The following is a 14,904-nucleotide window of genomic DNA, read 5'->3' as shown; positions in this document are numbered from 1 at the left end:
AAGGGAGGTGAGGTAGGAGGGGCCGAGGTGATGGAGAGCCTTGAAGCCGAGGGTGAAGAGTTTCTGCCTGATGCGCAGATTGATTGGTAGCCACTGGAGATTTTTGAGGATTTTTGAGGATCGGTACCAAAGGGTACCGATCCAAGTGCGTAGATGATGCAGAAGGGAAAGGGAGATGGGGAAAAGAGGTGATGGTAGCGGTCGCTGTTTCTAGTTTTCTTTCTGCAGTCAAGTGCTGGGGCGGGTAGGGAAGGGAAATACCACCACCACCAAATAAAATAGAAGTGTCAGAGTGAATTATCATATTTGACAAAGTAGAGCATCCAAAACTGTCTCCTTTCTGTTGGACCATTAGAGCTACTTTGGACCATCATGCTACATTCCCGGGCCATAATTTTGCAGCTGTTTATCAGGCACTTCCATAGTAGAACATCCCATAACCCTAACAACAAGCATTTCAGAGACTGTGGCTCTTTAAATAGGATAGCCACGAATGGAGTTGTTTAGGGATGCATAACCCACATCACCTATAAATTCGATTGGAAGTTTCAGTGCGGGCATAGGCTGAGCCCTGATTAACCATGTGATTTGCAGACTGGGAATATATTGTCTAAGCAAGATTCATCAGATGCAATCAGAATTTCAAGTGGTCAAATGAAATTCAAATGTGTAGTGTCACTTTTCTTTTTTGTGCTTCTCCTCTTTGGTTGTGTCTGTGTCTGCGTGCCTTTCTCTCTCTCTCTCTCTCTCTCTCTGTCCCTCCCCCCTCCCCATGCCCCCCTCTTTTCAAAGATGAAAAATACTTCTTTGATGAATCTGCTCCTCACCCTAAAGCTGTCTGTCTGTTATTCATCAGAAAGCAGGTCGCAGTTCAGTGAGCAGAAGAAAAGATTTTAATAGAAGCTGTGCCAAGGGCTGTAATGCATCATTTTCGGACCCTAATTACATTACAATGACAAATATCAATGGTGACAACAGCAATAACCTACATCCTTTAATGGCTATGCTGGAAAAGGAGCTTGGGCCCTGCGCCATTAGATTAGACTCCGTTTCCAAACCTAGGCCATTAGAAGTGTGTGTCCACAGGATTATTGGCCGATAACTGAAGCCCAGCGGAAAGGCCTGTAAATAAACGATGCCTCTCTCTAAAGCTTGGTCCTGTGGGACAAAAGAAGTAAAATTAGATGACCGTGAAAGCAGCAGTGTTTCCCAGGCAACTTTAGCTTTCAAAGTGAGGAATTACCTGCTTAATTTTATGAAATCACCCCCACCCCCGTCTCACACACACACACAACACACACACACACACACACACACACACACACACACACTGCTAATTACTCTGACTCTGAAAATCTACTTTTTTGGCAACTTAAAAGAATTTGTTTAGACAAAGGATGGCATTTTTAAAAGTGGAAAGTTTCTTCACCCTTCCCTTCCTTCCCCCCAACATAGACACCACTTCACATTCGCCCCTAATCGGCTCTTTGGTTGGCGGGGCTGGGGATGTCTAAGACAAGGCCTCCACATTTAAAGCTCTCCTAGCAAGGGATTTTTTCACTGGCGTAAACAACATAACGGGGAAAATAGGCCTGACAGATGGTTCAGTTGGGCCAGCCCCAAAGTGTCTGATTTTATCTTTTTATTCTCCCCTTACACCTTTGAGACCCATTTTAGCCAGCTTGGATCAGTCCTCCTCCCTCTGCTCCTCCCCATCATTTTCTCTACCCCTCATTGGAATTCCACTCAGAATCCCCATGGGCTTCTTCTCTAGGTGAGAAGTGATTTGGTGATCCCATTGTAGCTTCTTGGAGACTGTTTAGAGAATTCTAGCGGATCCTAAGTGTTCCATGGGGCCCTGTGGTCAATTAAATCATGGCAGAGCAAATGACTACTTGCACAGAGACACTTCTTGTGCTGTAGGAGGGCTTTTCTGCATTCTGATGGGGAAATTCATTTGGCCTGGACCTTAGGTTCCTGATAGATTCCCAGCATTTTTGTGTTCCCCGTAGGCAGCCCAAGTTTTTAAGGTGCTGGCATTTAAAAGATTGCATAGCTACAAGGTCGAAAGGTTTGCTGCTGGAATTGCCCAAGTCTGAGTGCCCCTGTCATTCTGGTAATGACTTAGCAGGTTAAAAAAAAAAAGAGCATATAATGAGGAACCGACCCCTGGGTAGAATTTATTTTAAGAAAGTCTCAGGAGCTGTAATTGTTACTTCTCTCCCTCCTCTTTCCTCTCCCCCCAACCCCCCATGTCTCCCAACCCTTTGGTCAGAATAGCTATGACAACCCATATTGACACAGGGGCCGTGATTTGACGTGCTGGATGGGTGGCGTAAAGTAGAGACTAGGGATCGCTTCTGTGGCTTTTGAGTAACAATGTGCCAGGCTCATCTTTAGTGAACTCAAAATGGGGTAGACAGTAGACTGCAAGCTCCTTGAGGGCTGGGATCGTGTCTTGGATTTCTCTCGTACTCCTCCACATGCCTAGTTCAGTGCTCTGCCCACAGGAGGTGCTCATTAAATGTGAGCGAAGCAATGAACCGTGCTTCTGAAACCCGGTCACGAGAGACAAGAAACACACCGACCCAAGTTGGGTCAGATGGTGCCGCCCTCTCCTAAGGCAGGGGAATGACCTCGGTGGCGCTTCAAACCTGGCGGTGCTCTGAGCCGCCTGAAAGCTCCGACATAATTGTCATAATTCAGTAAAAGGGAAATAGGAGTGAGAGATGGGGTCTTCACTCTCCATGAGTTCAAGAGAGTCCTATCCTATTCCAAATTAGAAGCAGCCAGGCTTTTAGTAGCCTGGGCTTCCAGTAATGCAAATGAAAAGGCCATTTGCATTCCATAATGGTGGTTAGAGGGTTCACTTTGGAGATCAGAGCCAGTTATTAATTGGTCTTCTCAACTCTGCTCGGATTCTTTTCATCCAAATTCTGGGTGAGCACGGGTGTTTGGGAAGCCTGAAATGAAGCATTCTCTTTTCTTCCCCCTTCTTGTCTGCAGGCGGAAATTGTCAAGAGGCTGAACGCTATCTGTGCCCAAGTCATTCCTTTCCTGTCCCAAGAGGTAAGTGGGTTCTGCTGGCAGGCATTGAGTTCAGAATTTGGCCACTTCAGGGATGGTCAGGATGGGGGCTTTGAGCTGACCTCTTTGGTCCTAGGCAGAAAGAATCTCTGAGTTTTCGGATTTTATGTTTCGGCGGTTCTGCTCTCATTCAAACTTCAATGCCTTATTCACTGACCCTCCAGGGAATCTAAGCGAAACGCGTCTGTGTCGTCAGATGTTCTGATGGGTGAAGCGAAATTCAGGTGTTCTAATGTACAATGCAGTGTGGCTCGGAAATCTGACTGGCTGTCATACTGGAAACTGATAGGGTGAATTGAAAATTACCAGGGCTCCCCTGTGGCAGCATTTGTTCTGGACTTTGGACAGAGGGCATTCAAAGTTGGCAGGAGGCATATCAAGTGGAGCTGCTTCCAAATAGCAAACAAATGAATGCCACTTTGGGCTGACTGTTTTTCAAAATAACTTACTGTCCCTTGAATTAGTCTTTTTCCATTGTCTCCATGTTTGGGGGAAAATACGCAGAAGCCGGATTCAGAGTGGGCTCATACGCAGAAGCCGGATTCAGAGTGGGCTCATTTTTCCGGTACCAATTGTCTCAAAATCAGGCCGTGGCGGCGGGGGTTCGAGTGCACACCAGCGGAGAAGCCTAGCTGCCCGGACTAGCGTGGTGTCAGACGGAAAAATGGTTTGCAAAAGGCTCTTTCCCGGAGGCAGTGGCTCTCTCGCCTGGTTGTTTTTTGAGCTGTGGGTTTGAGGCTGCTGGTGGCATCCTCCTTCTCTATCATCTAGTTTCCCCATCTGGGTAAAATCAATGCCGGGAAAAGGAAAACAGCTCCCGGTAGTCTTGATCCACAGCCCAGCTGCAAAGCTGAGGAGCCACGAAGACACTCTCTCCCACCCTCTGAATTGTTCGGTAGAGTGTCATTGCTTTTCAAGAGAGCCGTTCACCTGTCGGCTCTCTTGTGCTCAATGTTCGCCGCCAGCCGGCACGTGGGAGTGCCTGTGTTTGTGTATGTGTGTGTTCTCAACATGCTTGGCGTTGTCTGTCGGTACCTAGGTGTGTAGTTCAAATTACCGAATGTGGCAGTAAGAAGCCCGGCTAATGTAAATGGGCTTAGGGAGCGACAAGTGAAATATCTTAGCGGGGAGCGTGTTCTAGTACACAGAATGTGGACCTCCATCGAGTCTCAGATTTGAGGGCCATCTTGGGTTGCAACCGGAGCGGGGGGACAGTGCGGCTCCCCCGACCCCCCCATTAAATGGCCAATATTGTCCCGGACCACCTGTTGGCTCAGTAGATGCTGTTTCCGAACCCGTTAGGAAGCTTGCACGGTGCTCGCCTGGTCCAGGTCGACGTAGTGGCGGCCGCAGCGGTCCTGCAGCTCACCTGGGTTGGCTTGGGTATGGAAGTTGATTTGAGGGTGGACGAGGTTGGAAGGGTCTGGGGAGAGGGGAAGGAGGAAAGAGGATCAATGAGCAGAACTGGGACTGCGGCGGAAAGTTGAATCGTCGCCTCTGGGGGTAGATAAAGCGCGTTGCGGCGGATCCGTCTGGGCTCTCGGGGGTGCACGCAGTCGCTCCTCCCTCATGTCGGAAGAAGTCGTCGGCTTGGCACTTTGGTCGAGGGACGTGTTTGGCCTCTGCTCCTTCCCTGCTTGTTCTCTTTAAGGTGGGTCTAGGTCTCATCAGCTCGCCGATTAAATAGGTTTCTTCTGAGATGGCCGAAAGGATCGGCACTGCTGTGGAAAGCCTTCGAGGGCTGCTCTGCCAGGGAGGAGACCGGAGACACCTATTTCTCCCCCCCCCGTTCGTTCCCTCCCATCCCCCCCACCCCCCGCACTCCCACCTCCATTCCCCGTCGCCTCCGCCCACCCCTTGTTGGGTCTGGGTCCAAGCCCTGCCCTGACCAGGGTGCCTGCTCAAGGGAGCCCCTCCCTTTCCAGATTTCCTTTCTCCGTTAGAGGAGTCACACTGCACTCTGAAGCCCCTCAAGTGAACTTCGCAAGAAGCTCCTACTTCAAGGTAAGTCCGTACCTACGACCCAGGATGGGGTAGGGGATACGAACTCCACCTCCTCCTTCCCGCCCTCTCCTCTTCCCCTTAGCAGACTGAATACCCCCACCACCGGTGGCCAGCCTACTAGGCCTCGCTTCCCCGCTTCCTTCTGCCCGTGGGTTTTCAGGGCGGTGGGAAGAGGAGGAGCTTCCCATCCGGTAATCCACTGGTCTCACCAGACAGCTTCCTGGAGACCTTCCCCCTCAGTCTCCCCTCTGGTCTGCTAGGGTCGGGTCCCTCCTTGACCCCTCCTTTCAGAAGCTACCCACCCTCTCTGGGGCATGGGCTCACTCACGTGCAGCTGGTGTGGAAAGGGGTCCCCAGTGCGGGGCTACCCCTTTCTCCCTACTGGGGCAATACCGGCTGCGTACTGATTTTGTTCACTCTCAGCCAGCCTGTGGGGATGTTGGAGGGGGTGGGGATTTGAGCCCCACCCCCACTTTCCCCCCTTCCCTTGCCTCTGTTGCTGCCAGCCACCCCTGGGGTGCGGGAAGGGCCCCAGACTCCCCTCAGGGAGCCTCCTTCCCCAGGCCACCGCCCCTCCAGTCTCCAGTCTCTCCTCATCTTTTCACTACTCAGCCAGAGCTGGGTCCACACCTCCCTCTCCCCACCCCCCCCATTTCACTGGGGTGGGAGTTTCCTACCTTCTCCTGCTGCCCCATGCCCTGATCGGGTGGCAGAAAAAAGGTTCTTTTCCCTTGGATTCCATCTGGATCTACCATCTCTGTCAGAATGGCGGCCGCCATGTTGGCCAGCCACCAGGGAGCCAGGATCCATCTTAATCCTCCCATTCCTCCTCTTTGAGGAAACGGACTGCTTTTTCTGCCCACGGATGGAGCCGGTGGTGTTTTTGTTGGTGGCGGGTTATTTTTTTCTTTTTAAATTTCCTGCCAGAGATATGGGTTTGAGTAACAGTCACCCTCATCCGAAGCAGGACTGGGGTGGGGAGCTCTCAGGGATAGCTCCCCTCTGTGAGGGACTGGAGGACAGAGCCTGGGGTGAGCGGCCCCTATGGTGGGGCCCTCTTCTTCCTGCCAATTAGCAGCCTGCCCGCGTGCCGTAAACTGGGTTTTCACTGCTCTGGCGGCTTTCCTCCTCCTGCTTGTAGGTGCGTTGGCCTCCGCTCCTAATACTGCGGCCCGAAAGCGCCTATCAATCATGCGGAGCGAGGCTTTCCGAGGACCAGACGGAGCAGTGCAAACTGCTCTCCTGGCGCCCGCTGTACCCTTGCCACCCGTGGAACCCCCGGACAAGGTAAGCGCCCTGCACCGACCACAGCACCTACTGCCCCTCTCCCAGTTCCCTCATGCCCGTTCACTGCAACCATCTCAGCCTGGTCAGGAAAGAGGCTTGATTTTCTTGGTTCAGGCTCCTCCTGCTCTGCCTCCACCAGCCCCTGCCCTTCCGTACCCCTACCGAAGCGGGTCCTTTTGCAGCAAGAGCCACGGGATGGAGAACCCCCCCCCCTTCCAGCCCCCCCCCCTCCCACCAACCAGGGATCCATCCCACTCCCTCTCCCCTCACTCCCCCTTCCTGGCAAGCAGGCCATCATATGGAGCAGGAGCAGACAGCATCCTGAGAAATCCGTTTTATGGAGATCCTGGAGAAGATGGAGGAAGACAGAGCCTTCCAAAGACTGCCTTCATGCCCAAGACCACAGAATTGGAGTGGGACCGCTCCTCCCCACCCAGAATGTCCAAGCCCATGGCTCCATCCCACCACAAGATGTTGGGGGAGAATTGTACGTGAGAGGGAAACTCTCTCCAACAGCAGTTTGGTCCAAGATGGCCTGCTGAGCAAGCAAAAACCCAGTGCTTAAGCCCCCTAAATGCAGCTGTATGCCAAGTGGCCACTTGCTCTGCCCAATACCAAAGAGGCTTGGGGCTCAAAGCCCAGAGAAGTTTGCCCACAGACACACTCCCAGTCATGAAGTTGATTACTGACGATGGATTGGACAGTGGGATCCTTTGGCTTCCGGGACTAAGGTATCTCCGTGGTGGACTGGCCAACTTTCTGGCCGAGTCCCTCCAAATGCACCTAGTTGACCTCCTGAAAATGACAAAATCAGAAATCATGGTTCCAATGATTGGCAAGGGAGACCTGCCTGGCTAGAGCCTGGACACCATTCTTATGGGCAATCTGATCTGGAAAGAGAGTCTTAAATCTACTTTGTGAGACCAGAGAGGTCCCTCCGCTCCTCTTGAAGTGGGACAGCGGGACCTCTATGAAGGAAGTGAGGGTCCTCATTCTCCCCTTCCCCACTGATGTCCGGTAGCCTGAGGCCTAGATTGGGCCAGAGAGATGGCCAGGGCCTATCTTTCCATCACATCTGACCCAAAGCAAACACCTCAGATTTTGAGAGAAATGTCACACTTCTGGGGTAAGGCTCTGCCATTCAGGTTAACTTCAGCCCCTTAGGAATGGTTCAGGAAGAAGAGAAACAGGAGTTCCTTTACCTGGCTTGCCTGGTTCCTCCAGGGCTGATGAGAACAGTACGTCTGGAGAAACTTCACTTCCTCCCCGCTGCCTCTCCCCCACCCCTGGAAACACTTTCACAGCTAGCTGGGCCAGACTTTGGGAGACCTCCATACCAAGCAGTGCTCCCCACAGAGGCACCACAGGCAGAGTGGGGGGCTCACACTCAAGGGAAGCCAAATCTCCCCATTAATCCTGGCTCTGCTAATTGCTTGCTTTGTGACCTTGGGCAAGTCACTTCACTTCTCTGTGCCACAGTTTCTTCATCTGTAAAATGGGGGTTAAATCCTACTCCCTCCTAATTAGACTTTGAGCCCCATGAGGAACAGGGGCTGTGTCCAACCTGATAAACTTGTATCTACCCCAGTGCTTAGAACAGTGTTTGACACATAGTAAGTGCTTACCAAATTCCCCCCTGCCCCCCGCCCCCCAAAAGCAACAAACAAACTGAAAAGCAAACCCACCCTAGAGATGAAAGCCCTCCACTTAGGTCAACCCTTCATGGTCCAAATGGGATCTCAGGAACTGATACATTATTTCTCTAGGAAAAGGGGGAGCCTGTTCAAAGATACTGTGTGAGTTTGGCAGAGGTCTCTCCGAAACAGAACTGGGCTACCAGCCCCTTACCTAGCAGGAGCCCAAAACCCATTTGCAGTCCAGTCGCTTTCTCACAGCTGACTGACAGACGGGCCACAGTAGAGAATCGAGGGACCCAACTCTTCAGGGTGGCTCAGTGGAACGAGCATGAGCTTTGGAGTCAGAGGTCATGGGTTCAAACCTCGGCTCCGCCACTTGTCAGCTGTGTGACTTTGGGCAAGTCACTTAACTTCTCTGTGCCTCAGTGACCTCATCTGTAAAATGGGGATTAAGACTGTCAGCCCCAGGTGGGACAACCTGATCACCTTGTAACCTCCCCAGCGCTTAGAACAGTGCTTTGCACATAGTAAGTGCTTAATAAATGCCATTATTATTATTATTCTGCTCACATCTGTCGAGACCACAGATGTCCTCAGCATCCCCTGGGACAAAGGCCTCCTCTCGACAATTCCCCCAGCTCCCCTCGTCTCCTAGACTTTCCCCCAGCTGATGACCCAACTGGGTTTCCTCCATCGTGGAAGTGGCAGGAGACGGATCCATCAGGCTCACCCGAGGGCCGGGCCCCCTCCTGAAGGACCGGGGCAACGTGCCACAAGCTGAGCCCGGAGACACGCCTTCTCAACCTGACTCCCGGAAGCCAAGGGGGAGTGGTGCTCAGTCCCGAGAAAACAATCTCCAAGGGAAAGTGCCCAAGTGGCACTTATTTCCTGTCCAGTGTGTGCCCTGCCCCCTCAACCTCCTGGGCTGGGTGCTGAGAACAACCTCCCCATATAACGGTCCGTGTTCAGCAGGAGATTGATCAAGTTGCCCCTCTCAGTGCCCTCTGCCTTTCACCAGACCTGGAAGGTACCTCACTGTTATTCTTCATCTTGGATATCCAGTTCGGTGCCCCCCCGGTTCCCACCCTCCGTTTACCTAAGGATGACCAGGCTGCCGCCTGCCCCATGGGACCCAGATGTCATCCTCATGCAACTGACCCAGGAGCCTCGGGAACCGCTCAACTAAGATAGGTCGCTTATCAGCCCTCATAGCTGTGACCTCGTCTGGATGTATGGGCAAGCCGCCGGGTCTGGTTTCCTACCTTCCTCAGGCTGAAATCTGTGAAGACCGGGACATTGGATGCCTCCTGAAGGTGACAGCTCAACTCTACCTGAACCTCAACAACTTCCAGCCGCCTTCCCTCGAGCTCGTCGCGACAGCCGAGAAGCTCTACCGGTGGGGCCCAAGCTACAAGCCGAGAGGGCCGAAGGACCTCTGGCAACAGAAGCTGCCCTTTGTTCCTTTTGGACGCCACTCCATGGGTCAGCCCATCCCCAAACAGACTCTGTCTGAGTAGGCTTCCCACCAACCGGCTGGGTGACAGGGAGCTCACCTCCTCTCCCGCTCCCTCCTTCCCGAGACAAGACCCCGCAGTCACCCATAAGTGACATGTCTACACTGCAAACCTTTACCCAAGCCTAATATCTGGCCCAGAATCTCACTTGGGCTGTCTGGCCCTCCAGAAACTCTCTGTGGCCCATTCTTCCCCCTCCCAATCCCCCCTCACCCCTCCCCATCTGGGGCCTAGCCAGAGGCTCCCCAGTCTTCCTGTTAGATGAGCCGACGAGACCATTACCCAGATCTGGGAGAAACAAAGGTTACTCCCAGGTAACTTTGATTCTCGGAAGGCGTTTGGCCCCGTCAGCTCATAGGGCCCTGACCCCAACCCTCTCCCTGTAGGTACACAGTGCGTGGACTGTATATCTGAGTAACCTCTCAATTGTATTTTTCCAGTAAACTTCACTACCTCCCGCTCCGGGCGGAGAAAGGAAATCTGGAAAGGGAGGGGCTACCCTGTGCAGGTACCCTGGGGGGGTGGTCTCCGGTCTCCTCCCTGGCAGGGCAGCCCCCGAAGCTTTTCACAGCAGTTTCCGAAGGATCCCTCCCCAGTCGACGTGGCAACGAGACCAACGCCTTCGGCGGACAGAGGCCGCAGGTAAGTAACCTGTGTTTTCTGCATCCACACGCCTGTTTGTTGTTTTGTAGCTCTTGCTCTTTCACAGCGATGTGTTTGTTGTACAGGTTCGACCAAAGTGTGTTGGGGCGGGGGAACGGGAGGAGGAGGAGGAGGAAGCTGGTGGTGATAGAGGGACAGGGAACCGCCAGTGGGCTTAGGAGATAAGAACATGTGCAATGTCATTCTTTGGTCAGACCAACGGCCCACCTCGCCTGGGAGCCCGTCCCGTACTGTGGCGGCTAGATCCCAGGAGGAAGGTGTGGTTGCCTGCCTTGACCTCGAGCTGGGTTGTCTTGGGAGCTACAGTTAGAAGAGAAGTGACGGTCCTAGGAGAGGTGACATAAAGGCAGCCTCTCTCCCCAACACCTGCCCACAGGGAGGATCCAGGGATCCCTTTCCGTTGCTTCCAAGTAAGGAGCAGCGGCATCCCTGTAGGGATAGTTTTCTTTGAATATCTGGGCCAGAAGTCTCTTAGTTCTAGTCATTGCTCAATGAGTAATCTGGGGCCATGACAATCCTGACTAATTTGTTTGGGAAGCTTTCCTCTTGACTGGTCAAACTCACGCTTACACATCTCTCCAGTGATGGTTGGCCTGGACTTTTTTTTTTTTTTCTCCCCAATCTTATGTTCACTTTTGTGTGGGTTTTCTGGGCATCAGAGTGCCCCACCCTCCATCCCGAGGCCCAACAGACAGTGAGGTGAATAGAGGAAATGGGGCAGATTCTTAAGGTGAAATTCGACTTCCTGTCTTTTGGAGACATGTGGAAAAATCTGGCAGCTGGATTCTGGCAGAGCCAGGCTTGAAGGTCCTTGACCTGGTTTTGGATAACAGCTCTCTTGTGCCATGTTCTCACTGCCAAGGTAGCGGAGGTGATTTTCAAAATGTTTTTTACTTAGAAATGAGGAAAAGAGGAATTATGCCTTTAGCCAAGTGAAGTGCAGCTTGCCTGAAGATGATTGTAGTCAGGGAAGGGGTTTGGCATCTGAAATCCACTTTTCTTAAAGTAAGTACAAAGCTTGTTTCTTCCGTTTACCTTCTTTTTCTCCCCTCACACTCTTTTTTGTTTTGTTTTGTTTTTTATTGTTGTTTAGTGTCTATAGTTTTTGGGGTCACGAGTTCCATATTTTGTAAAAACAAAAAACAAATAATTGCTGTATAGTTCCAGGACAAATGACAGGCATTAGACAAGTTCATTTCAACCTTACTTCTCTAGAGAAGTAGATTCTCTAGTTGCCGAAACTCTGCGTGTGTGTGTGTGTGTGTGTGTGTGTGTGTGTGTGTGTGTGTGTGTGTGTTTAGAGACACACTGCACATATACACACACTCCGTGTATAGTAATCTCCTTTTAAAATGTCAATACACGTGAGAAATGATTTTGGTATCAATCATGAATTTCAGAAGTGGAATAGATGAAGTAATAGCGGCCTCTGAAATTTCAAGAGCTATGGCCCACCCATTCCCTCTCTTCAAGGCTGCTCAGAGATCTAATTGCCGGCATTGAGCTTTCTGGAGAGGTCTACCTAGCAGTTCAGAGGCCTGGATCTTAATTAGAAAGTCTCGTTCTTCTCAGCATTTTCACAAATCTTTAGCTTTGCTTTCTTTCCTTCCTTTTTCCCTTCTCAATATCTTGAGGCCAGGGTAAGCCCACCCTCTCTTTCTCCCCCCATTTCCACCCCACCCTACTTTGCTCCTTGGAGAAATTTCCACTTTTTCCCAAAAGCAAACTCTTAAGGCTACCACAGGGGAAGAATCCCCTCCCCCTCTCTGGAAGAAAGCCCTGAAAAGTAGGGGATGAACATTCAATCCTGCCCCTTACCCTTTGTGTGACCTTGGGCAAGTCACTTCACTTGTTTGCCTTGGTTTCCTCATCCATAAAGCAGGGATGAAATACCTGTTCTCCTGTCCCCTTAGACTGTGAGCCCCATGTGAGACAGGGATTGGGCCCGACCGGTAAACTCGTATCGACCCTGGCACTTAGTATAGCCTCTCTTTCCTCTTTCCTCACCACCCCCTGTGAGGTACCTTAGGGTACTCCATCTTTTCCACCTCAATCTTCTAGGTACTTGGTACAGTCTGATCATGGCCAATCTCATCTCTGAGAAGAAAACTCACCAAGAAAACATAGCCACTAGCCCCAGAGCTGATGAAGCTGTGAGCTCTGGGTAGGTAGGCTTTCTACAGGAGGATTCCCCCTCTAATTCCCTGACTTTACCCTCACACTAAGAACTGTTCATCCATGATGACTAAGTGCACAGTAGTCAAGGCCCGGGGGTTACAGACTAGAGCAAAACAAAACGAAAAAATCCCCAGACTCCCAAAGTGTTTGATGTGACCAAAGCCTGGTTCTCAGACAATCTCCACCTTCCTGTAGAGGAAGGTGCTCAAATACCCTCTATGGATCAATCGATTGATTGATGATGACCTGATTGAAGAAAGACTGGGAGCCTCTCCGACAGTGGGCTCTCTTCTTTAGCATCCCTCTTGGGAGTTAGGAGAACTGGGTTCTAATTCTGGCTCTGCCACTTATTGTTGTATGACCTTTGGCACTTCACTTCTCTGGGCCTCAGTTCCCTCATCTGTAAAATGGGGATTCAGTACCTGTGCTCCCTCCTATTTAGAATGTGAGCCCTGTCTGGGGCCAGATTATTTCATATCTACTCCAGTGCTTAGTACAGTGTTTGTCTCATAGTGCGTGCTTAACGAACATTGTTATTATTATTATTATTATTGTTAATATTATTAATATCACATGTCAGAGCAGGCCACTCTCTGTGGCCCCTCCAAGCATCCCGTTGTCACTTTTGCTAGTCGGTGAGCCCATTGTTGGGTAGGGACCATCTCTATATGTTGCCGATTTGTACTTCCCAAGCGCTTAGTACAGTGATCTGCACATAGTGAGCGCTCAATAAATACATTTGAATGAACAAATGAAAACACCAGGATGGAAGGGCCATTGAGTCCAAACCGGGAATGGCATTGCACAAGGTCTGATTAAATAGGTTTTAAGATCCGTGTCCCATATTGGCCACCTGGGCACATCCACCAGGTATAAAGAAATCAATGTGGGAGACTAGTTTGCTAGCAGAAATGCCCTGTGGAACTTGTACTTGAGAAAGGCTTTTTCTATTCCAGGTTCTTCCTGATCCCAAAGAAATCCGTGTGGGGGACAGAGACTAATCTTAGGCCGGAGGGAGTTCAACGAATGTAAAAAATACCCGAGGATGTATCAAAGTGGCCTCCCTGAGAAAGATCTGTACCCCCGATGAAAAGGGGGCTCACATGTCCGTATGTTCTGGACTGTAGAAAACATTTTCGGCCACATAACTGTCCTCTTCAGACCTGGGAATTACCTTAAGCTCCCGGTCCATTAGCTTGACTTTGGTTCTGCATGTTTCCCCGTGCAGTGCCTTGTGTTATTGGGCAAGTTTCCCCTCACCTGGCTGGGCCTGACTTGACAACTGCCCGAGAAAAAGCTCGCCTGGCCCAGGGTAGGGTCCTGGGCATTATGCAAGCCTTGTGAACCAGCTATGCGGGAGTCAGAAACTCACAGTGGTAACTGTGTACCGGATGTTGGCATTCATGATGGATGATGAGCTCCTTACAACGCACCTTTTCATGAGTCGCCCCAAATTTGAAGAGAAGTATACACAGGTGCCCTGGTTCTCAAATTGGCACATGGATGCTGCACTCTCAGCAGCTCCCTAGCCTGTGGATATTCCAGACTTGCATGCTTCCTTCCTCTGTATGCCTCCCTTCAGGAGGCCTACCCTCACATCCATGTTGCTGAAATGAGAGCTGTCCTCAACACTATAGAAACACCTAGCGCCTCTGTAGGTGGCAGTGGTTCAGACCCACAACCTGGCCACCTTGTTTTAAACTGGAGAAAACTAAATGGAAAAAGCCGAAGGGCAAAGAGATGTGGTGGATATGACAACAGACCTTGGGATGTGGCACCCAAATGCCAGCATCTGGCCTGGCAGGCAGAGACACTTCTCACCACCAGAGTTGACTGAGGCAAGAAAACCCTTCCTACCCCCCAAACCAGGCAGTAGTGGTACACCTCTTTCAAAAACAGGGACTCTTCAGGACTCTATCACTGCCCAGGAACACTAGCAAACACTTCCCCGACCCCAGCTGCCTTCTCCCCAGTGATCATCAGAATGAAACTGCTAAGAAAAAAAATCAGGAAGGGTGGGGGGCGGTGGGGAGAGAAAGGGCCAAGGAATCCCTGCAGAACACCCTTAGCATTGGTTGGCCCCACTGAACTGAAAACCGACGTCCACTTTTTGATTAGAGGGTCTGGTTTTATGATCCTTTTAGTCATTTTGTCCTGAAAAGGGAGAGCTCGACTGGCGGAGAGTGAGTGTGGGCAATTCTCCTGGCCAGAAAAGGGTCCACGGGGCACTTCTGAAATATTTTTTTTCACCCAAGACAATCAGGCCTCTGGACAGCTACCTCAAGGACCCGACATCCATTTTGATTCTTCCTAAACTATCGGACGACGGGTCTGTTCGTAAGTCCTAGATTCGCTAGCATTTTTCCCCACTCCCCACCTCCCTGTCCTTAACCCTCGGCTGGCCTGCTGCCACTGACCGGGCTTTATAAGTGACCTGCAGGTCAGGGTAATCGCCCACATCTATTCTAAGGTGATGAAGCCATGGCCTTTGCATCACAGGAAATGAGGATGTTGGCAGGAAATCACACCCTGCC

The 14,904-nt window shown here is 51.1% G+C and overlaps 1 protein-coding gene across 17 annotated transcripts in view; it reads left to right on the top strand.

Annotated features, from left to right (window-relative positions):
• LOC119947832 (transducin-like enhancer protein 4) overlaps window positions 1-14,904 on the top strand; it is a 137,415-nt gene that overhangs the window by 34,560 nt on the left and 87,951 nt on the right. For 9 of the 17 annotated variants that reach the window (XM_038769462.1, XM_038769475.1, XM_038769473.1 and 6 more), the window contains one exon: window positions 3,007-3,069. In XM_038769462.1, coding sequence (XP_038625390.1) covers window positions 3,007-3,069 — 63 coding nt within the window. Of the gene's footprint in view, window positions 1-3,006; window positions 3,070-9,286; window positions 9,498-9,969; window positions 10,172-14,904 lie in introns of those variants that run through there. The other 8 variants (XM_038769468.1, XM_038769467.1, XM_038769460.1 and 5 more) reach the window with 2 other exon arrangements.

Source organism: Tachyglossus aculeatus, chromosome X4 (assembly GCF_015852505.1).
Source record: "Tachyglossus aculeatus isolate mTacAcu1 chromosome X4, mTacAcu1.pri, whole genome shotgun sequence".
NCBI classification, from domain to species: Eukaryota; Metazoa; Chordata; class Mammalia; order Monotremata; family Tachyglossidae; genus Tachyglossus; species Tachyglossus aculeatus.
Note: the sequence above shows the minus strand (reverse complement) of the source record. Positions and strands in the feature narration are given on the sequence as shown.